The following is a 25,676-nucleotide window of genomic DNA, read 5'->3' on the forward strand; positions in this document are numbered from 1 at the left end:
TTTTTCCCCAACCTATTATTTCAATAATTGTTCACAAATTTACAATTAATAAAAAAAAAAACTTTATTAAATAAGAATTAAAAAATTGTTAGGGTCTAAACAATATCGTTGGGCACAGGTAATCGCTGATTTGAATAGAATGTTGTTGTGAATGTTAAGTATCTACTTCATTTATATAATACTTGCTTCCATGTTTATAAAACTTAATACCGCGCCACAATTTCCATTGTATAATTACATAAAGTTAAATAATGCAATAGGTTGCTATTCTTAGAAAATATGACAATTGATTAAACGATTATTATTATCATTCATTATATTATTAATTATCATTCAAAACACATTTGCGGTGATTTAATTGCTAGTTTTAAATGCTAAGCAGCGATAGAAACAAAATTAAGTAACGTAAGATGATAGTAAATACTTGGCTTAAGTGGGGCGATAAGGAAACTTTAATTATAATATAAGGTCACCTTTTATATGCACAAGAAGAGAAAGAATTCTAAGCCCATGCTATAAATTGTTTTTGCACGATTTTTGCACGATTTGTCTCATTACGGTAGTCATTAGTCTCATTCTCATTATATAGAAGTTTGCAGTGTTTATCCGGTCTTTGTATGAACGTGGACTACGTGAAGGTCTTTGACTACATCGACAGATGAGTTCAGATGACTCCGTAGCTCTCAACTTCTTGTAGCAATGACAAATGAACTATAGCTATGTCGAAGTGTTGATATGCCTCAAAAAATGTGACGCGATCAATGTTTGAATACAAAACTAGCCGTCTTATCTTTATCAATGGCGGATCCAGGGGGAGGGTCATGGGGGTCACGACCACCCCCTGAGCTGGGTCCAGGACTTAGGTGGTTCACTAATTGAATATAATGATTTTATTTATATATTTTGTCACCATACAGATTTTATGTAACTACATGCCTTCAATATTTAATAAATTGAATATAATATAATAACTTTGTATAATGGCAAACGTTTGGGAACGAACGCATCTTAATTTGACTATGTGACCCCCTCCTGGCGCCAAAGCTGGATCCGCCCTTGATCTTTATCCAATTAAGCAAGCGTAAAAAAGTACGTCTGTTAACATAAATGTAAATAAAACACCCATGGTGTAAGGTATAGTTGCTCATTACCCCAAATACACTTTTTTTTGCAATATTAAATAAGTTTTATAATATATTTGAATAGCGTTTATCAAAAATTGTGGCTAAACAAATAGTCAGTGCTACTCTGAATATTCATAAAATTGTCGTGTTTATTTTCAGTTTAGCGAACTAGTTCAAATATCGGACTATAAATTCACACTGTTTTTTCACAATAACATAATACATATTATTCAACACGTGACTAGTTGTTATACGCTATTGGTAAATATTATATTACATTAAGCTCTCTTGAGCTGATGATAGTCTCTCTGGATATTATTCAGAAAATACTTTTATACAATTCCGCAACCATACTCTAGAAGAATTAGTAGATATTTTTTTTTTATGATTGAGGAATTACTGGTGGCCCGGAGGCCTTTCCAGTTTCACCAGGACAGGTGGGCGAGCAAAGGCTCAGCCAGGAGGGGTGGGATTTGCTAACAGCTACCCGAGCGCCTCCGAAGGAGACCTAACAGCTCAAGAGCAGCTGCTTCGCGAATGGATCTACTACCGGATCCAAATCGCGACCCGCTGAGAAGATCCGGCGAGAAACTCAGCGAGCTGATTCATGGGTTAGGTTGCACGGCGAACTCTTTGTCGAGTTCGACGAGTACGGTTACCGGGGTCCCTAAGCCTGCTCCTAGTGTTAGAGCTGAAGGCGTTTAATGCAAAGGTTATTGGATCTGATGGATCCGTAAGGACGTGTCTAGGGCGTCGACGGTGACTGGCTCCTGCGTGATCAGGATTCGGGGAGTAGTCAGCGGCGGCAACGATAAGGCGATTATCATGACGCATAGCCTTATCGAAGTACCGTTCCGACGCTGACTTCATGTATTTCTGGATAGATTCAAGGCCCAGGTCGTCGTGTAATTAGCAGATACTACGACTGCCATATCATTCAACTTTTGCAGTATTAATCTCATAATAATTTCCTGCAGAACTTGACTTTCTCCCATCTTCCTGCGGTATATTGTAGAAAATATATTACCGGGAACAATTCTAAGCTTGAAATAAATCTTTCGTTTCAGAGAATAGCCTCGAATTTAATGGCAGATTCATTTTCGCTAGCTTCGTTTTCACATGTGCGTTTTCATATCTACACACACTTCATAATTTTCACACACACACACACACACACACACATAAATATAAAAGATTAAAATATCAACATAAGCGATTTTTACTTAAATCGATATTTAATTTGCTCATGTACAAAAATGAGACATAGAATTTCGAATTTATTAGCAAATTTCATTATTTGTTACTAAATACTTCAAATCAGCACATACATTCAACAAAAGCAGATCTCCACTTCTGCATGAAATCAAAAATAGACTGCGGTACTGTAAACAAAATAATTCGAGTATTTTCGATATCCACCAGATTTCATAGATTGCAGCCACACTCGAACCACACACATTATTTAATTAGCTATGAGTGTTCAAAGCAGACTGAAAATTCTAATTTGATTACTTTATTACAAAAGAAAGAATCGGCATTTTTTTCTGATTTTCACGTCAATATTGATCATCAAATTTTCAATAAGTAATTTATTTCAACACTTTGATACAACTAAGCAAACAAAAACTTTGAAACAACAAATTGAAATCGACCATATTTTTTTAATACCTTGCTTGTTTTGCCCCTGTAATTTTATTGCCACCTAAGCAGTTTAGTTTCCTTATTGTAATACTTTATTACAATATGAAAAACCACTGACAAATGAGACACCAAATTATTTTCAGTCACAGTCTTGTCAGTCAGTAACAGTCTTGTGATAAAATGTGTCCATCGATAATATCAAACAACTTAAGGACTTAAAACAAAAGTAAATCCCAAAAATGTATTATAAGTGGACAATGACACTTGACATGCTGTTTTATGTAAGAATGCATGACTTGGCGAGGAGATAAATAAATAAACGATATAACGATACATTCAACTTCACAATGTTACCGTTTTCTTGTTCTGAGTACAGACAATACAAATACAAGATCATACAGCCATTGCTTTTTGAAATTAGACAATGCACAGACAAAAGTTATAAATTAACATAGAAGAAGGGGTCGACGTACCTCCTTACGCATGCAGGGAACCGACATCGTGACCATGGGCCCAATCCCTGCTCCAATGTAGCAAGGGTGAAAATGAGTGAGAAGGTGTGTTTGTGCATGAAGGGCAGCAGAGCCGGCCACACGTTGCTGTGGCTAAGGTTGTTTCTAAATAATACGTGGCCGGTTATGCTAATACCAAAAATTAACAAATTGAGAACAATTGGATTTCACTGTATTGCGTTTACTACGAAACAAATTTCACTTATACTCACCAACTCAGCAATAGCAACTCAGCAACACGTGGTGTTTATGCCATTAAATTGTAGCTTATGTGAAACGTTGGTATTTTTAACACAGCGCCATCTATGGGATATTAATGTCAGACAATACATATATTTTTTTATGATTGAAACATTACTCGTGGCCCGGAGGCCTTTTCAGTTTCACCAGGACAGGTGGGCGAGCAAAGACTCAGCCAAAAGGGGTGAGATTTGCTAAGAGCTGCCCGAGCGCCTCCGAAGGAGACCTAACAACTCAAGAGCAGCTGCTTCGCGAATGAATCTACTACCGGATCGGAATCACGACCCGCTGAGGAGATCCGGCGAAAAACTCAGCGAGCTGAATCATGGGTTACGTTGCACGTCGAACTTTTTGTGGAGTTCGAGGAGTACCTACGGTTATCGGGGTCTCTAAGGCTGCTCCTAGTGTTGGAGCTGAAGGAGTCTAATGAAAAAAAAAAATTATTTGATTTGATTTGATTTGAAAGGTTATTAGATCTGATGGATCCGTAAGGACGTGTCTAGGGCGTCGATGGTGACTGGCTCCTGCGTGATCAAGATTCGGGCAGACTATATTACAATTGTCTGTAAAAACTGATTTAAGGCACTATCTGTTTTAGACACCTGTTGTACCGAGTAACGTACCGTCCAGGAAGTCCCTCAGCATTGCCTTACCATCAGGTGGTCTGGCTTGCAAGGGAGCTATATTGTGGAAGCACTCGTAGGGTCAGATGCGGCTGCCAACACCTTGGAAATGTGGGCATACAGTCTCAGTGACCGGTCGATCGCGACCCCCAGACAACGGATGCTGTCGATAAACAGTGCCAAATTCACTACGGTTTCCTAAGTTCGAGGGCAACCTGCGGGAATATCGAGAAGATCGCTGACGTCAAGCCGGACGATCGCTACGCCAGTCACGCTGACGGTGGGGGGAAGAGGGCGCTCAATAGCGCTCAATAATGGAGCAGTGGTAGAGCCCTCAACATCTATGACCTCCATTGCCTCGGCCCCGATTATCAGGATCGCCGATGTAGTGGGTTGGATTATTTGATGGGTGGCTGTTATTGTGTAGCAGCCTGTGCCTTTGGTGCCTGTTTTTTTATTTTCTAAATTAACGCTAATTTCTCTTATTAGTGGCGAGTGTATTGTAAGCCAATATATTATATTCATACCACCAACGTATCTCTGCCACAAAGCAGTAATTAGTTCCAGTACGAAGGATGAACTGGTCGATATACTATTTAACTGAGAATTTAACAGGTTGAACGCCACATGAAAAATCGAGTATTTTCATTCAGGCTCATCGGAGAGCTTTATTTTACTGAACCGTTCGGGCGTGGTGATCATTCGTGAGCCGCGTGACGGATCCAACGAAAACGATTCCTACAAGCCTACAAGATTGCAACTATCTAAGAAAATGCGTATGGAAGTGAGACCCGGAGCCCTTTAGCCGAACCGTACGCCTTGGTTTTGAAGCCCAATAGAAACTTGTAGTTTTTATCAAGATTATATATATTTTTATTGCTTAGATGGGTGGACGAGCTCACAGCCCACCTGGTGTTAATTGGTTACTGGAGCCCATAGACATCTACTATGTAAATGCGCCACCCACCTTGAGATATGAGTTCTAAGCCCTCAGTATAGCTACAACGGCTGTCCCACCCTTCAAACCGAAACGCATTACTTACTGCTTCACGGCGCGATTCGAACACCGTTGCATCGCTAGATAAGAATACACCAGACGTCTTATCCTTTAGGCCACGAAGACTTCGACTTTAATTTATCTAAATGTTTTTTTTTAATTACAAGTCAAGTTTTCGAAATTTGAAAAGCATAGACGTAAACTGTGTTCTAACTCTCGGCAACGACATTCATACGTTTTCTATAGTTTCCATACCATATATAGTATCATATATACCACCAGTATAATAGCGTTTTAAAATATCTTAAAAACTAGACCGTAAAAGTCGCTAATTTTTATCTTCCGTGCAAATTATCGTGCATTTTATAAATTTTGGAATGAAAATCTCAGGTTGATAAAAATTACCGAATCCGTGATTTTGGCTTGGCCCGAAACGGTATAATACGCTAATCCCACCGGTGGGCCGCATAGCGTTCAACGTGTTAACCTCGTGTCTCGAGCTGGTGACATTACTGCGGCGAAATCTATTGACTCCGCGAAGAGTCTAACATCGAATGGTTCATGAGCTCGTCTGTGAATCCTTAGCAAACTATTATGTAATGTACAGAAATATTAAGTAATCATAGAATCAATTAAAAGTAATTCACGATACTCAAATGAATACGCAAAATGTGACCGTTCCTTTGTGTATTTAATAGATAAGACAACATGTGACTACCACTTGAATCTGTCCGCTCTTTCTTATAAAATTTATCAGATCTTATATTATCCGATATTGGATTTTCATTTCTACGCCGCGGCCATGCCGATAACCTAATATATAATTCGATTTTAGTATGTAACGATTTGTATGGTCCGTGTTAAAATTATATTTAGACTTCACGCATGGTTCTCCGTATTTCATGGATTTTATCTGTACTGAATACGTTACAGGTTTGAGTATTAAGTTTACATCGAATATATTTTAACCATTTGCATAACATTTCTTTACTTTTAGTCAACAAAGTCGATCAATAGATTTAAAAATAAAAGATTTTTGCAAAAAAAAAAAACAATTAGGTAGGTACATTTGCTAATTTCAATCATTATGAAACATAAAGTTATTCAATAAGAGTAAATTATAGAGTAGAGTAAATTATAAATGCTAATCATTTTAACTTTATTGTAAAACAAATAAATCAAATTTCAAAATCCAATGCAATCATATATTTTAACATGGGTGAACGAAATTGCTATTATAGGCATCAATGAACACCAAGGACAGTATACTTGTGCTCTTATTGATGATTGGTACTTTCATATAATTTAATAACAAAACAATGTGGACGACAAACATCGAATAAAATTGCTACAGTCATGCTTTAATAAACATATATTTTATCTTCGGATAGTACTTACTTTAACACTATCAACATTAACTACTCTTTACTTTGGAATTAAATTTAAAAACATATACAGATCGGTTTACGACCAAAGATTGATTCTGCAGTACTGAACCTTTTAATAATTTTGTAAAAAAAATTAATGGTATTGTATAATTTTACATAACGTTTTTTAGCTTTATGTATTACATGTGCAGAAATTTAGATAATTTAGGTAAAACTAAAACAAATAAAAAACATCAAAATTTCATTCACACACCATGACAACATTGATGAAAGGAATTTAATAACCCTCGAGAGTGCGTGTTCCCTATTCTTATATAGTTCTACGTCTAATGTGTGGCTATTAATCTTTGGAATATATTCAAAGGACAATTCACTTCAATTTATTCATTTTAGTTGTATATAGAATGCGATATGAGTGGTATAATCGATTAAATATCTACGAATACCACTATCGTCGCGATTCCGATCTGGTGGTAGATTCAGTGAAGCACTGGTCGTGCTAGGCTGAGCCGCGTGAGCTCGGCTACCAGTCCGATGAAACTGGAATAGCTTCCCTTCAGACTACCAGTGATCAGGTAGCGAAAAAAGAATACACTGGAATATTAATTAAGATAAGTGATTTAAGTCGAAGACCTATGAATTGAGATCTACTCAGTAAATTACCATATTTTATTTACCATAAATATGCCGGCTAGTCGTTCACATTACAACGTTATTATTTACACGCTACTTATATAAAAACGTACGGAAACGTATGAAATGAAGCAGTTGTATCGGAGCTGTTTCTGTGTATCTATCGTTTTCCGGGTTCCACAGCGAGATGATCTCGTGACTTGCTAGAATCTAATTCACTTCAACGCGTTAATAAGTGAAACAAAGAAATCCCTTTTCAAGTAATACGACAAATAATAACGTCACCGATCTAACTGAAAACAGACGTTAGCAGCCTGATTGAATACAGGGCGAAAAACACGTGTCCACTAAAAAAACCGAGGCTGTCGTATCTTTGAATACATGAATGATTGTCTGGTGCCTTTTGTCGATCGGATCACGTAGCCCGTTGTAGAGCTGTAAAGGCTTTGACGGTGAGAGACGCGTCAGTGGTGCGCCGTCCGCATCAATCTCATCTCGTCCTTATCCCTTATCATTAGCCTCGAGCTCGTGACTTTAGAACCCGTACTCGGCTATCAGCGACAACACCATATCACCGGTATCGACAACCTCGGATCAGACGTTTATTGTGCTCATTACTCGTTGCCGGTATCTAACATGTAAATAATCACGGGGACTTATTTACTAATATATCACAAGCACTTTGAAGCAAAACACGGGTATTGAATATTGAATATTTTGCAACTGTCTTCTTTGTTGTGAATCGACTTCAAGAATTTCAAAAGGTATGTGTTATTTTCATTCATTTTTATTATAATCGTGTACATACTTGAATAACACGAATACTAAGCATCGAACGTGTGAATTAAAAAAATGCGGGATATTATTATAATAAATATTGAGGTTTTTTTTTAAGTAATGTCAAAAATTATATATAAATAATAACACAGTAAATAATGTTCAATTTTTTTGTAAATAAATATTATATTGTGTCGTTAATAACGATTAAACTATAAAATAACCATTGCCATGTATTAGCAATTTGGTTTTGAAGTGAAAATAAAATCTGATTACAAATTATGTTTCCATAAAAGAACGTATGTATATTTTAAATATGTCATTTCTGAAGCTAAGTAGTCATACACTTCGGTATAAACACTTAAATTTGTGATTGGCACAGATTATATTTCTATCTTATACCTCAGCATAGACTGCAATATTCACAATACGATTTTTATTTGTTTTGCTAATTGACTGAACAAATTCACAGGCTACCTGATATTGAGTAGGGCTCATGGGCATCATAGCGTTAACGCTGCCACTGTCCTCGTGACGTCAAATCAAAGACACGATTCCATTGTATAATAGTTGTTCCACCCTTCGAACAAGTACCCATTACTGCTACGTAGAAGAATTAGACATGAAGGGACCTACATATGCGGGTGCTTAACACCCCTTACAGCCCGTAGATATTTATTGCCTATGGTCTCCGGTACTTAAATAACATCAATCAGATGTTGATCTACTATGAGATCTTCCACCCATAGCACATAACCAAAATGCCTTATAATTTACGACACTTTTTTAAATTTTTATTTAACAGAAATATTGTTAGAAATGAAAACACGTAGGAAAAATACCTTTGTTGTATACTGACTAAATGTCACCTTGTTGAATATGTCGGAATATATTAAAACTAAGTGTACACTACAATGTGTTTGTATCTAATTGGAAATTGTGACAAAGTATGCAATATTTCGTCGTAGTTCTGTATTTTAAATTCCTAATAGAAACATTACCTGCAAGTAGTTAGTTTAAATCAATGCTGTTTCACTAGCACTAACTTATTGCTTTGTAGCTTCAGCTCATGACTATGATGATTTAGCTCATGACATGATAATTTCAAACTTTTGTTTCATACTGATTTAAAATCGTAACTGTCGATCGCTTCACTGATATTTAAGTCAGCAGTCACAAAAGATTTATAGATAGATATTAAACGAAGTATTTTTTTAATGCAGACGTATGCAGACTAGTGTAGAGCCAATGGTGTAGTGACGTATGTTGTGATCGCCGTCACTCACACACGTCAGAAATACCAGAGGCACAGCTAAGCCACTACTAAATATTTATAATTCGAAGTCATTGTAGCGTAAAGGATAAGAAGTCCAGTTTATTCGTACCACCATGGGACAATGGTTCCGGAAGTGGCGCATTGACATCAACCCCACGAAAAGCACAGCGGTGCTCTTCAAAAGGGGTCGCCTTCCGAATACCACTTCAATCATCCCACTCCCTAATAGGCGCGTCAACACCTCCGCCGTTAGCCCCGTCACTCTATTTGGCCAGCCCATACCGTGGGCCTCGAAGGTCAAATACCTTGGCGTCACCCTCGACAGAGGGATGACATTCCGTCCCCACCTTAAAACGGTACGCGACCGCGCCGCCTTCATATTAGGACGTCTCAACCCTATGCTTTGCAAGCGTAGAAATATTGTCCCTTCGAAATAAGGTGACACTCTACAAAACTTGCATACGCCCCGTCATGACGTATACAAGCGTAGTGTTTGCTCACGCGGCCCGCACCAGCTTGAAGCCCCTTCAGGTTATTCAATCACGATTCTGCAGTATATGCGTCGGAGCACCATGGCTCCTGAGGAACGTGGATCTCCACGATGACCTGGAGCTCGACTCCTTCAGTAAGTATCTACAGTCGGTATCATTGCACTATTTCGAGAAGGCGGCACAACATGAGAACCCTCTTGTCGTGGCCGCTGGAAACTACATACCCGATCCTGTAGACCGAATGGTAAACAGTCGACGTCGCCCAAAGCACGTCATTATGGATCCTCCCGATCCATTAACGGTGCTTTTAGGCACCACAAGCACCGGTCACCGTCCTCGCCGTACCCGTCGCTTGCGACAAAGGGCTCGACGAGCGAATTAACCCATAGACACAGCCTACTGAGTTTCTCGCCAGATCTTGTCAGTGGGTCGCGTTTCCGATCCGGTGGTAGATTCTGCGAAGCACTGCTCTTGCTAAGGTCAATGTTAGCAACACTCCGGCTTGAGCCCCGTCAGCTCACCTACACACGTTAGGGTGAAGATGAAATAGCCTCTCAAGGCTATCAGCATGGGTAGGAAAAAAAAAGTTCGAAATTCGCAAGCAGCTACCAATTTTTCTAATTAAATACGTACTTAAGAATAGCTCACGATTGACTTTCACGGTGAAGATTTCCAGTCTGCAGACTCATATATCCGTCTTAGTAAACTTTACACAATTCCAATGTATATTTTAAAGTGGGATATGTGTTCCAATGTATATTTTAAAATTCCGATTTATGAAGGATTCTTACTGGTTACCTACTTAAAATCAGCAAGATTAAGGGCTCTTAATGGGCTCACAGGAAATAAAAAAGGTAAAATTTTCGAAGGTAAATAATTATAATTGAACTCGATAGATTAAATTGAAATAGTAACATCAGTCACTCCATCATACTCAATAACAGTAGTGTTACTAGACAACACGAAAAACTACATTGAAATTATTATTTACGAGCTAATAAAGAGACGTTTTTCTGTTAGACATTTGTAAAACAATGTCACGCACGGCGAAGAGTTCTCATCCTAAATTCTTGATAGAATAAATAACAAACTTGAACAAACATAACTGAATATAACTTTATTATTTACAACAGGCTGTGCGCAGTTTATTTGAATATTATACTTACATCCGTTGATGTCAGCAATAATTAACTACTGATTAAAACTGATAATTAAATCAAACAATTTCCCGTTAAACACCTTGAAAGGATGGCCATACTTGATAGTCGTAAACTAAGTTATGAACGAAATCAACGACCCAAGAATATTAAGTAGAGAGGAAAAATCCTCGCTTTCCTACAACGTTAAAGCAATATTATAGTACACACTAATTAAATGATACCTCAGAACTTACCGTGATATGAGTGAAAAATCTATAGAATTTTAATGAAAAAATAATTTTGTAGTTTTACATTAAAGAATACAGATAAACGTGTTGGAATGTAAAACCAACTGGTCCTTTTGCAATATTTATTTCTTCACTATGAACGAGTTAATAAATTAATAAGTATATCAAAACTGACTGATAAAAATTCCCATTGGAGGCATAACATCAAAAATCCATGATTTCCGTTTAACGACGTGATTTTTTCAAATTGTTATCAATTCCTAAATATATTTTAGGACAATTTTATTCGTCTAAAAGCTGCGAGTCCAAGAAAGATACCAAAATTTACATACAAATGAAATTTGCCACAACCGAGGAAACTTTACAGCATAATGTCGGTTTGCAAAATTTACAAATGAATAGAAATATAAACACTAAATAGTGTACACTTGCTAAATAAAGGCAACCCAATTTCATTATTAATTTAATGTAATTACATCGCAAATTATTAAGATTACACATATGGATGTGTAATTTTACTGTAAGAGTAGACAGGGAAATAATTTATTAAAATTTATCGAGTTGTACTATTGAAAGTTATCGTTATGTGGATTCTTATTGGAAGGAAAATACTTAATTTTTAAATAATCTACAGAATTGTAAATATCGAACGAAATAATTTTTTTAATGAATATGTGACTTTTAAATCTTATAAAAGATTTTTAATATTGAATTGCACTGAAAGGTACCGTATTTTTCTAAATGGGCAAAAATTCTCATATACGTTAAATCACTTCAATATTCCTTTTGAAAAACCAAAAAATCGAGTTAGCGTTGCTAAATGTATAATATGAAGCTCACATACCAATACATTGAATGGGACAGGGGTCGACGATGCAGCATCCTCATTACGTACAGGCAGTAGACTCATCGTAATACACCTTGACTGGACGTGATACACTTCGTCCAAATATATGTATTTTAACTTTATAAAGTGCGAAGCCATAGTCAGTGATTAGTGCAACGTTAATCAAAAAAATGGTCAGTAAAGCTTAATATCCATATTATTATCTGTCAAACTATGAAATAAGATCTGTTTCTCTGATTTTAAAAATAATTTAAACCATTTATATGTTTGAAAGTGTATTTGTAAAAGTTTGTGGCTATTACGCTAATTCTATCTTTATGAACATAAAAATGAAAAATTTAATTAATTAATTTTTTTCTTAACGCAAAAGAGTATTTAGTTATTAATTACGAATCAATAATTTGTATCGAATTTGTCTAATAATTTAAAAAATGTACTATAAGATAAATTCAAGTCGTGAATCCCGTCTAACCCAATTAATGCTACTTTATCAAAACAATTTTTTTTCTATTTACACGTGCATTTAAAGTATATCTAAGTTTACTAGATAATCTAATATAACTAAATAAAACATTGAAATATTCAACCATGTTTTATATGTGATTAAATTTCAAAATCATTATCTCTGCTTCGAGTCGACTTTGCAAATTGTAAGTTGTTACTCGTCCTAAAAAATAACTTCAAAAACCATGGCCTTTCCTTGTTTTTTATTTCAAAGGCACTATGTGTCCTAAATTTTTTAGAATAAATGCATAAGGTAAAAAAAACATCAATAAATATTTATTTTTCCGAAATAAAGTAAGAATGTTAAACAGGAAGAACATGGACATAATCTTATAATAGTAACATCGGCCAGCATTTACGTGAAGGTCTTGTTTCGATTTTTTTTTTTTTTTTTTTTTTTTTTTTTTTTTTTTTTTTTTTTTTTTTTTTTTTTTTTTTTTTTTTTTTTTTTTTTTTTTTTATATGATTGAAAGTTTACTGGTGGCCCGAAGGCCTTTCCAGTTTCACCAGGACAGGTGGGCGAGCAAAGGCTCAGCCAAGAGGGGTGGGATTTGCTAACAACTGCCCAAGCGCCTCCGAAGGAGACCTAACAACTCAAGAGCAATTGTTTCGCGAATGAATCTACTACCGGATCGGAATCGCGACCCGCTGAGAAGATCCGGCGAGAAACTCAGCGGGCTGATGCATGGGTTAGGTTGCACGTCGACGAGTACGGTTACCGGGGTCCCTAAGCCTGCCCCTAGTATTAGAGCTGAAGGCATCTAATGCAAAGGTTATTGGATCTGATGGATCCGTAAGGACGTGTCTAGGGCGTCGACGGTGACTGGCTCCTGCATGATCAGGATTCGGGGAGTAGTCAGCGGCGGCAACGATAAGGCGATTATCATGACGCATAGCCTTATCGAAGTATCGTTCCGACGCTGACTTCATGTATTTCCGAATTGATTCGAGGCCCAAGTCGTCGTGTAGGTCAACGTTCCTCACGAACCACGGAGCCCCGACAGCTAACCTGCAAAAGCGGGATTGTAAAGATTGGAGGGTGTCTATGTGTGTGCGGGCCGCGTGAGCGAACACCACACTCGCGTAAGTCATGACCGGCCTTATGCAAGTTTTGTAAAGTGTCACCTTGTTCCGAAGGGACATTTTACTCCGCTTACAGATCATGGGGTAGAGTCTACCGAGAATAAACGCGGCACGGTCACGGACTGATTTTATATGCGGGCGGAATGTCATCGATGCATCCAGGGTAACGCCCAGGTACTTGACCTTCCTGGCCCAGGGTATGGGTTGTCTAAAGAGAGTAATCGGGGGTGTGAGATTCCTCCTCCTAATCCGGGAGGAAATCCGTGTGGAGCTTCCCCTCTGAAATAGCACCGCAGTACTTTTCGCTGGGTTGATGTCTATGCGCCATTTTCGGAACCACTGTCCTAGGGCTAGGGCTGCGCTCTGAAGCTTCTTCGAGATTAGGGACTTATTTCTACTAGAATAGTAAACAGTCGTGTCGTCGGCGAATAAAGCTAAATGGGTCGGCGGCGACCGGGGAATATCGTTGACGAATAAGCTAAATAGGAGGGGTGAGAGGACAGAGCCTTGCGGGACTCCAGCTGTGAGAGGTCGTGGGGAGGAGCGGGTTCCCTCGACTCGATATCGAAAAGAGCGGTTCGACAAGAAGTCCCGTATGATGAGCACGAGACTATCCGGCACGCCCATGTTGAATAGTTTGAAAATCAAACCATTGTGCCAGACTTTGTCGAACGCTTTTGCGACGTCGAAGAAGAGAGCTCCCGTGTATAACGGTTTTGGTCGATTAAGCCCCACAAGAATGTGCTCCGTGAGGCGGTGCACCTGTTGAACGCATGAGTGATTTGTACGGAATCCGAATTGTTCATCGATGAGAATGCCCTTGGATGAGACGAAATCTCTGAGGCGCTTGTAGAGCAGACGCTCATACAGCTTGCCTAGAGACATGAGGAGGCTAATCGGGCGGTAGCTCGTCGGATGATTTTTTGGTTTACCGGGTTTATGTATGCCGATAACGTCCGCTTCTTTCCACACCGCGGGAAAGATACAGTTCGCCATAGCGGCATTGAAAATAGATGCCAACATCACGATGAGTTGGACGGGTAGAAGTTTAATAACGCGGTTAGATATACCGTCGGAACCGGGAGCCTTGCGAGGACGTAGGTCTTTGATCAAGTCTTTAACTTCCATCGGGGTGACGGGTGGTAACGCATCCGAGGGTGGCAAGGAGGCTCTGCGTTCTACCTCACTGTCTACTAATTCTACATGAACAGGGTCCACGGATTGAGTGCTGGGCGTGCACTGGGTTTGCAATGTATCGGCCAGCAGCTCTGCTTTTTCGTCATCGTCAAAGGCCGCGAGTCGGCGTAAGGGGCCTACGAGGGGGGGCATAGTTACTACCGTATCCGATTTGAGAGTACGAGCTAAGCGGTAGTAAGACCTTTGGGAGGGCGCGAGTCCTTCTAAGAAATCAGACCATCTGGCATCTCGGACTTCGGCGATGCGAGACTTTACGTCGCGTTGTAGGGCACGCATTCGAATACGATTTTCCGCGATAGGATACCTGTCGTAGGCACGTATCGACGCGTTCTTAGCTCTAAGGAGTTCCCTAATATCGTCGGACAATTTGAAGCGGTAAAGGAAGTCCTCCGCTACAACTTGTTTCGATGACCTATCTAATGTCGAGGTGATGTGTGATGTTACGATGTCTATGGCTTCAGCGGTATCCTGAGGAGACGGGGTAGAGTCCGGGTTAAACGGGAGCGATGGTGGATCAGATTCAGCCAGGCTGATGCCCAGCGTGTGCCAATCCACCACAGTCCTCGTGACGGGAACGGAATCGGGAGCGCGACCGAGCTTCATAACGACGGGACGGTGGTCTGAATCTAACTCTGAAACTACTTCGATCGAGTGTAAGCGCAGAGTTACGTTTTTTAATAACGCTATGTCGAGTATATCCGGGCGATGCGCGATATTTAGCGGGTAGTGAGTCGGGGTTAACGGAGCGACGATATCGAAGGCGAGATCATCGACTAACGCGTCAAGCCGCCTGCCATTCGGGGTTGTGGTGTGTGAGTTCCACCTGATGTGTTTACAATTTAGGTCACCCGCCAGAATGACAGAGCTCCCCATACCGAGCAGCGCCTCGATATCACTGCTTAGAACGATCTTATCCGGTGGAAGATAAACGGACGCGATAACGATTGGCGCGTGTCCCGTCAGTGAGATTCGGCACACTGATGCTTCGATATTAGCGAGCGCGGGAGGATCGAGCGGGACGCAATGCAGGGCTCTTCTATAGTAAATGACGGTACCACCACCACGGGCAGAGAGCCTGTCGTTCCTGACCATGTTATAGTTCGCGATTTTAGGGTCACGGCGCGCGGGCTTAAGTAGGGTCTCCTGCACTAAAAAGATATCAATTTGATGGTCACGCAAAAAGTCAGAAACCTGATCACGTTGATTTGCGAGACCGTAAGCGTTAAAAAATCCTATCGTCATAGATAGGGGCTTTATTCTACTTATATACGCCATTGATTACCGGCGGAGTGAGGGGAGGACGTACGTATTTAATGACGCGTATACGTCGGCGTATTCCTGCACAACGGCGATAAAGTGTTGTGCAGTGGAGGCAGCGCGAATGGCGTCGCCCAAAGCGTTAACGCGCTCAAAGTTGATCGACTGAAAGAAGTCGATCGCTAAAGCGAGATTTTCGGACGCGGTCGGAGGGCAAGTCGCGGGAGAGGGACGAGTCGCGGGGGCGGGACGAATCGCGGAGGAGGGAGTTGTAGCCGTGTTCGTGTACGGCAGCGGTTTCGCCCAGGCCGAGACACTGGGCACCGCCGCCGGAACGAACGCCGGCTTAGCCTGCGACGCAGAGGGTGCCGAGGCTTTGATGTCTGGGCCGGAAGCTCGGAGGCGGTTTTGGCGGGCGACGCGGCGATTTATTTTCGGGGCTCGGGGGCATCCGCAGTAATTTGCGGGGTGACCCTGTGTTCGACACAGGACGCAGCTAGGCGGTTCCGTCGCGGTTTTGTGATCGCGAGTGCATAGGGCCGTGGCGTGATCGCCTAAACATTTGACGCATCGGGGGCGCGCGTGACAGTTACGGGAAGAGTGCCCATACAATTGACAGTTATGGCACTGGCTAGGAGTGCCTTTTTTATGGGGGGCTTCGACAGCGATACCAGAGAGCCTACAGACGGTCTGTGTGTTAAAGATTTTCTTACCCTCGGGGGTAGGCTGGAGAGCGACTAGAACCATATTATATGGCTCCCTACCGCGACCGGTGTGCATACGGTGCACAGAATTCACTGGTAGGCCTTGTTCTAACAGGTCTACTTTTACGAGCTCCACATCTAACTCTTTAGGGATTCCGCGTATTACAACGCGGAGTTCGCGCTCCTCCTGAAGCGTATAAGTGTGGAAGCTTATACGCTCCTTACGGAGGTAAGAGGTGAGGGCCCTATGGTCATCAGATGAATGCACCTTTATTTGGATGCCGTTCGCGAGGTTACGGGCATTCGTGAAATTGATATTTTTGGCCTTAAGGGCCAGGGAAACTCGATCCCAAGCTGCCTTCTCTTGAAGGATTACCGGAGGAGGGGACTGGGTTTTATTTTGTGCCACCGGACGCGGCGACGGACTGGCACGGGCTGGAGGCGCAACGGGAGTCTGGGGGCGGGGGCCTGACGCGTTCGCGGCTTTGCTAATTTTAGCGGCCGCGGGAGCTCGAGACTCCGCGGCACGCTTCTTACCCTTTTGTACCAGAGTAAATCCATCCGTCGATGAGGCGGGGGCGAGGTCGACCTCCATCTCCGAGTCAGAGTCGGAGGACGAGGAGGCGGGCGCAGGTAACCTACGAGCAGGTGTTTTGGAGGGTGCGACGGAGGCCGCGGATGATCGCACAGCTGGAACGGTGGCCACGGCGGACGACGCAGCAGTTTTACTCGCCAGTATAGGCGACGCGGGAACGGCAGGCACGACGGAGGCTGCGGTGCTCGATGTAGAAGCTTTGCACGCAGGTACAGGCGACGCAGGAGCAGCGAGCACGGCGGAGTCTTCGAGAGAGCTCGCAGTATAATTGGCCTTGAAAGCCAGAAACTCTGAGGCGAGCTGTGGATGACGAAGTCGGAGGAATTCCGCGAATACAGCGTCCATGATCGCTGAGTGCCCAGGTGGGGCGGCCCTGGGTCTTGAAAACACTCGCCTTGCGGCGAGGCCCCAACTTCTCGGACCTGAGCGGTTCTATTGAACACAGGTGGCGATGCGGCGCGATTATTACAGGACAAAGAAAAAACACAACAAAACGGAAATAACGAAAAGAAACAAAACAATTAAACACTTCCAGGAAAGCAGTTTGTCGGCAGATGTACCACGAACACAGAAATAACGAAAGGAAACAAAACAAATAAAAACTTCCAGGAAAAACACTTGGTCGGCAGATGTACCACGAACACAGGCCGCGCGAACAATGGCCGGGCTAACAAAAGCCGGGCGAACAAAGACCAGGCGATCGAGTGGTCGATGGGCACGTCCGCACGTGACGGGTGCCTCTATCGGAATCGTCTTGTTTCGTAAAAACAGACATTCGGTTCTTACTAAACTGGCGGAATATGAATCTCGCTTTAGTTTGAAATTCGAAAAACATTACGTTATATATGAAATTAATCTGGGTAACTCAAACTCCACCAAATAACATTGAATGAATAAGCTTCTACAAATAAAAGAAACGAATGAAAAACAAAACATCATTCGAATCCAAATCATGCAGTTGACTGGAGGTAATCTGCGTGTGGGATATTAAAAATATGTAGATGTACATTTTTTTGTTTAAGTGGGATCCGTTCCTTACTAAAAAACCAAGACTTTGCATTATGAAATGCACCATGCCATATGCACCTCAGTTATATTGGTATTACGGATATCCAACGCTTTAATACAGAATATTCATGTATGTGCCTACATATTATATAGACAGGACGGTGATATTAACTAATAATTATCCAAAAAATCTTTTGCTGGTTCAATTTTGATTAGATGATATCCCTTCCTCTTAACATCATTGAATCCTCATTCTCTCTTCTATCCCAGTATGCCTTCATTTATATTATAAATTGACATAAAAAAAATATTGCCCGTGTAGGCAGGCGTGCATACGGCCTACCTGATGGTAAGTGGTTACCGTCGCCCATGGATTTTTCATTTGTTTGTTTTATTTGTACAAGTTTATTCATTCATTTATTAAGAGATCTCGTGGACGAATCCAGATGCGTTGGACTGATCAGGTGAAAGACCTTACTGAAACCCCACTTAACGAGTGTGTGCGCCGGGCCTCGGTTCGCAAACTGTGGAAAACATCTGTCAAGGCTTTAATGAGCAAGAATTCCACATGACCACGACTGCTCTGCCAAGAGCAACCGATTATGATGATTCATTCAATGTTATTTAGTGGAGTTGAGGAGTTTGAGTTGCCCAGATTAATTTCATACATAACGTAAATTGACGTATCCTTTAATCTAGAACAGTTTTAAGATTTCAATTTATTGCGTCATAAACTCTCGGTCGTCGCATGATGGTTGTTTTGTAGCGAACATTAATAAAATCATCTTAAATGAGGTTCTCATTTACAGTGTTGTTGGATAGCCGTAATATGAATTGTCATTATTTCGGGTAAAAAATTGTTTAAGATCTGTGGCGGGTATCGCGGCTATATTGATAAAAAAAAAACAGCACACTTATCATTTCGTCATGTTTCATATGTCACAGACATATTATTATGTAGATAATTCGGTTGCGTTGATATTTTGATGCTAAAGATCTTTAGAGGATGTGTTTGTGTATTATCTTATACCTTTAAACGAGCAATTCTTGTATATTAAAATATATATAATCTGAATCTCGGAAACGGCTCCAACAATTTTCATAAAATTTAGTATACAGGGAATTTCGGGGGTGATAAATCGATCTAGCTACGATTTATTTTCAAAAAATGTTGTTTTATTCGTGTTTTCAATAATCAATAATCAACTTCATGACTCTTCCCGACATCTATTGGCGAATAGTAATACTATTTTTACTGCTTTAAAGACACAACATGATGGTGTTATAAAAAAAAAGCCGAGCAAAGCTCGGTCATCATCTAGTATTATTTAAAGCCGCCACAAAAAGATGCAAGAAAATTACGGCTGACTCTCCAGACAAAACTGAGGAATGTAAATAAAATGAGTGAAGGCAAAAGTTTTAAAAACGATGTCCTCCTTCTGGAGTCCCATCTTTTAGCTTCGTTTTTTAGGCAGCAAGCTAAACCAAACTCTAACCATCGGAGTCTTAACGTAAAATGATTATTAACGTGACCCATCGTGTCGGTGTTAATGTGACTCATCCTTGTGAAGCCAGAAAGGACCGCCGGCGATCGCTCCTTACAAACTAGAACAAAATAAATACTTTTAACGCCATCAAGCTATTAGATATATACTATTTTCTCCGATATCATGGGCATATAAATACAATTGCAAGACGATCACAAACCTATCAGACAGAGCATATAACCTATCGGATAGAGCATTTTAGTCGTCGTGGCCTTTCGGATAAGACGTCCGGTGCATTCGTGTTGAGCGATGCACCGTTGTTCGAATCTCAGGCGGGTACCAATACCTATATCTAATGAAATACGTACTCCACAAATGTTCACGATTGATTTCCACGGTGAAGGAATAACATCGTGTAATAAAAACAAAACTCGCAAAATTATAATTTGCGTAATTACTGGTGGTGGAACCTCTTGTGAGTCCGCGCGGGTGGTACCCCCTCACAAGAGACTCACGGGCTATTTCTGCCGTGAAGCAGTAATGCGTTTCGGTTTGAAGGGTGGAGGAGCCGTTATAACTATACTTGAGAACTTAGAACTTATATTTCAAGGTGGGTGGCGCATTTACGCTGTGGATTTCTATGGGCTCCAGTAACTACTTAACACCAGGTAGGCTGTGAGCTCGTCCACCCATCTAAGCAATAAAAAATAAAAAAAAACCTAGACCCTGAATACGAAATATCTTCATAGAGAACAAGATATGACCGGAAATTGATCCGGGATCACGTAGAACAACAGTCAAGGGCAGTAGCCACGGAACTAATGAAGCAATCGAACATAATAGGTTGAGTAGGTTTTCGAGAAACACATTATCAATAAATAATAAATAAATAAATATTTACTAACAGTCACGCCACGTTAACTGGTCCCGTGATAAGTTCGTAAAGAACTTGTGTTACAGGTACCAGATAACGGAAATAAATGTAAGATTTTTATTATACACATACACATATTTAATATACATCCATAACCCTGGAAAAGACATTTATATTTATCATACAAATATCTTCCCTTGGCGGGATTCGAATCCGCGACCCCCTTGTGTAGTGACCATGTCACTTACCACTACACCAGACGGCCGTATATATAAATATGTAAAGAAAAAAGGCATCTATCAATACCTCTTTTCTATCAATAACAGTATTATATTTTTCTCACCTTTACAAGTCAAAAATGAAAAATAGAGCAAAAGAAAAAACGCAAAGTAAAATCAGATATTTCTTTACAAAATCCAAAAGAGGTAGGTCATTTTCTCCTTTGTTTGTCGATCAATTCTTTTTGTTTAGTTGCTTTTTTTTTTTAGTTTATTGTGTAAAGGGACGAACAAGCCACCAGGTGTTAAGTTGTTACCCGGATCTATAGACGTCACAACGTGAATGTCGCCACCCACCCAGCGGCTTTAGATCTATCTATGCCTAGTAACAACGCAAATTATAATCTTTTAGGGTTTGATTTTTATTACACGATGTTATTCCTTCATCGTGGAAGTCATTCGTGTACACAATATATGTATATATTTAATTATAATATTGTAATGAGTACATCAGGCGTATCATTTAGGCCACGCTCGCTTAAAAACGTAATAGTTACCGAATTTTTTATCATTAAAAAAAAATTGGAAATAGTTTCAATTTTGAAATAACAACAAAGCGAAAGACAAAATTTAATGGATAAAATGACTTTAAGGTGTCAGTAATTATAGTCGAATTTCTTTCATTAGGCGAAAGCTAGTTTCAATAAATGGTATTTAAAGATTAAGCATATAAACGAACTTAACTGTAGCATATTATTATGTTGCATGTACGAAGTAAGCTTTAACAGTCGCGCAGGCCCGCCGCCGTCGAGCGGGGCCAGGGAGGCGGATTTCGCCCAAGCCCTGGCTCTCTAATTGCTTCGGGTCTCCCTCACATGTCGGCCTAGGGACCGGCAAAGGGGGCCTAAGAAGACAACGTGCAAGCTGCTCTGCACGCATTTTATGCAAGAGCATCCGGGTGATGGAAGGCCGGCTATTCTCAACCCACCCTGGTTCTGACCCAGCGGGGTATTCCGTAGGATACACCATTCTAACCGGCGCCATCTAGGCGGGCTTCGAATTGCCTGCCGACCGAGAGGGCTGGTGGTCGTGGCGCTGACAACCGCCAGTCCGGCGTCCCGAGGGGAGGATGATGGGAGAGATGTGCTCCGCACTAAACGCTTCACTTTCCCCCTTTGCCTTTTCATGAGTTCTGTCTCATGCGAGGTTTGGATGCTGGTTGTTGAGCGACATTAGGTTTAACTCGGTTCAACTCCGACATGCCCCGCCCTCCATCCCCAGTGGAGGACGGAAGTCCGGTGATTTCCTCCTGACAAAAAAAAAACTGTAACCGTTATTTATTACAGTGATAATTTACATCCACATACATTACTCTGATATAATGAGTTTCCGATATCCATATATACCGAAAATCGTTGCGAGCACCTGATAAATAATAGTATTATTAATGTTGCAAGTAGTTGTGGTCGTTGAAATAACATCATAAGAGCTTAGGATCGACATCAACTTTTTCAAGAGCATCTTAAAAAACTAAACAGATTGATCGTCACTGTCCTCCAATAAGCTTAACCCATGGCGCAGATACAGCAGCAAATGCTAACGTGACTTTCTTATTAGCATAGCCGACGACAGCCATTTACATGTGTGAACTGCAGTTGTCTGCATAAACGATTAAATACCGTGTATATGTTGTAAATTAAATTAGATAGTGATTGTGTATCAATTTACATATATACTTAAAAAGTATAATTCTAAAAAATAGAATATCATTATTCTTTTCATACATTAGTTTATATTAAGAGAACTAAAAATAAAATAAAGCTTGATAATTAATTAATTGTAAAAATAAAGTTGACAACATTTGTCATGTTAATTCTTTTTATTTTTTTTACAGGCCTCTAAACAGTGCAAAATAATAACGATTATAGTGGAGCTGTCTTTAAATTATTATTAAACCGATTAAATATTTTCGATATTATAAACTGCTAATAATTTTCAAATCAAAGCGTCTTGATGAAAAACTAATGATACGTGTAACTAGATTTTTTTATGTATGAGGCTTAAAAAAATTTTGATAAATAAGAAAAAATACATTAATTTATGTTGAACATTTTTTACTCTTCTCCTTTATTACTATACGTGAATCATTAACATAGTATCGGAACTCAACAAATGTTTCATTAGTATCAATTAAATACAAATAACTGAACAAATATTACTAGTTATTAACATCTAAGATGCTTATTAAGCTGTTGCTAAATGCAAGGTATTTATCAAGTATTTGCAACACGAGTATTCACTGGAAAACTTTATTTGTTTAATTTTTTCGTAAGTTAAAGTAGAATAGACAATATAATATGAAATACATATTCTTTTTAATACTACCTATATTTAGGGTCTAATGATAGACAATACGTACTTCCGCTCTGTCTTAATTTTATTATATCCATAGCTCACTGCAATGTGGCTACCGGCTAGTAAAAGATTATCAAAATTTGTTAATAATTATTATCTTTACGAGAATGTCACAACCTCCATCCACAATTCCTGAACTTACGCCTTCATCTACCTGTCGTCGACTTAGATAGAGCAATTACTACAACATCGTACCGTAGACCTACCGGTCGGCGTCCCGTTGCTCCAGCGCAAATTCCTAACGTCTCAATCCCCCCCGTAACAACGCATGTCCTGCTATTATCTACTTCTCATAGATGAATAGCTTAGTAAAAAAATTGTTATTGGCCGTGGTTCATTCAGTAGGTAAAAAATTATCGTTTCCTACATCTTTAATTTGTTTTTTTTATTGCCTATGTGAACGAGCTCACGGGTCACCGGGTGTTTAGTAGTTAACGGAGTACAAAGATATCAACCGTCAGCCACCTTGAGACATGAGGTTTTAATCTTAGTTCTATAGTACAACGGCTGCCCTAGCCTTCAAACCGGAACGCAATAATGGTTTGCGGCAGAAATAGGCAGCCGGGGATGTGCAATACAATAAAGTAACAATAATATTGGGACTTCGACTTTATGATCGCAGCATTCAAAAGTATAAAAAGTCTGATGATACAAATTCTAAAATCAATAAGTAATTGATTGTTCCGCCATAAATAGAAAATTTAAACAGGTAAAGTTTTCATCCACAATATTTCTCAGGGCTTTCGCGAATTATTTAGTTGACTCGGTACGTTTACGCTTCAATCTCGCGTTTGACATTATTTTTTTAAAATGACTACGAGTAATATATATTATACAACCCAAATGGGCCACCCATTTATTTTTACCAACTTTACTACTGGTGGTAGGACCTTTTGTGAGTCCGCGCGGCTGGGTACCACCACCCTGCCTATTTCTGCCGCGAAGCAGTAATGCGTTTCGGTTTGAAGGGTGGGGCAGCCGTTGTAACTATACTTGAGACCTTAGAACTTATATCTCAAGGTGGGTGGCGCATTTACGTTGTGAATGTCTACGGGCTCCAGTAACCACTTAGCACCAGGTGGGCTGTGAGCTCGTCCACTCATCTAAGCAATAAAAAAAAACCCATCTTGAGATATAAGTTCTAAGGTCTCAAGTTTCTACGGCTGCCCCACTCTTTAAGCTGAAATGCATTACTGCTTCATGGCGGAAATACTCGGGATGGTTGTACCTACCCGTGCGGACTCACATGAGCTCCCACCACCAGTGATTACGCAAATTATAATTTTTCGGGTTTGATTTTTATTACACTATTACACTATGTTATTCCTTCACCGTGGAAGTCGATCGGGAACATTTGTTATGTATGTATCTCATTACAAAAATTGATACCCGCCCGCGGGATTCGAACACCGGGGCATCGCTAGATACGAATGCACCGGACGTCTTATTCTTTAGGCCACAACGACTTCAATGTACTTGTTGTTGTTGTACAATGTTTATGTACTTGTTGCTGTTCACTAGATATAGCAGCCTCTAGGTTATGATAATCAAAGATCGATCGTGACTAACAAGTTATGGTACACTGATTATATTGTCAACAGAATGAAATATACCTGTTAATATTCACTCAATGTCTCCGTACGTCTAAAAGATATTAGCACTGTTATGTGATATAAGCGATATTTATCTATTTTGTTTCCACAACTAATAATTATTTTGACAATGCGACCTCGTGAGAATAAACCCAATGAAACTAAGCCCATAGTGAAACTCGCTTGCTAAGCTAAGCTAGTGGATAAATACCGATGGAGCCTACGCGTAATATTGTATTATATTGTGGGCTCTTCAAAAAACAATAGTATCATACAATACTTACACGTTTGCCATCCTTTTCTTGTTTAATGTGTGGTATATATAAGTTTTATCTACGTAGCAAGCTATAACGCTACAATAATGCATTTTACGCGCTACAGTGATACATTTTTTATAGAAGCTAAATTCTTGAATGTTCCTTACGTTCAAGAACTAAACTTTCCTAAAAACTGAAAAACTTTACTCTCGAAGAAAAGAGTCAAATAGATGATAGGGTGTGTAATGTTATTTTTATTGATTTAATGTATTATGAATAGATAATTAATTAAAAAAAAATTGCATTCTGCACTCCTTCACTGTATTCTCTATAAGGCCTAGGCCGCACTACGGTGAAACCGCAGCGGTTAATAACCGTGTGAGTTTATGAAACACGAAAACGAATACAAGCGGCCGCACTTGCGGTTTTTTTCCCGCGACTGATTTTAAAACCGCGAAATGTTACAAAATTGTCGCGGAAAAAAACCGCGAGAAAATTTGTTTGTAATAGAACTAAATATCCGTGCACGCACTATGCGTAACCGCGGGT

The 25,676-nt window shown here is 40.0% G+C and overlaps 1 protein-coding gene and 1 long non-coding RNA gene across 3 annotated transcripts in view; one reads left to right on the forward strand and one right to left on the reverse strand.

Annotated features, from left to right (window-relative positions):
- LOC101739037 (sodium/hydrogen exchanger 9B2) overlaps window positions 1-25,676 on the forward strand; it is a 75,129-nt gene that overhangs the window by 4,240 nt on the left and 45,213 nt on the right. The window contains exon 1 of one of the 2 annotated variants that reach the window (XM_062668192.1): window positions 11,994-12,109. The exons of the other annotated variant lie outside the window; for it this stretch is intronic. Coding sequence (XP_062524176.1) covers window positions 12,107-12,109 — 3 coding nt within the window. The 5' untranslated portion in view covers window positions 11,994-12,106. Of the gene's footprint in view, window positions 1-11,993; window positions 12,110-25,676 lie in introns of those variants that run through there. 2 annotated transcript variants of the gene reach the window in all.
- LOC134198762 (uncharacterized) overlaps window positions 19,439-25,676 on the reverse strand; it is a 31,980-nt gene continuing 25,742 nt past the window's right edge. Inside the window, exon 2 of the long non-coding RNA XR_009972945.1 lies at window positions 19,439-19,889. This is a non-coding gene — a long non-coding RNA (uncharacterized LOC134198762). The remainder of the gene's footprint in view (window positions 19,890-25,676) is intronic.

This window comes from Bombyx mori, chromosome 4 (genome assembly GCF_030269925.1).
Source record: "Bombyx mori chromosome 4, ASM3026992v2".
Lineage (NCBI taxonomy): Eukaryota > Metazoa > Arthropoda > Insecta > Lepidoptera > Bombycidae > Bombyx > Bombyx mori.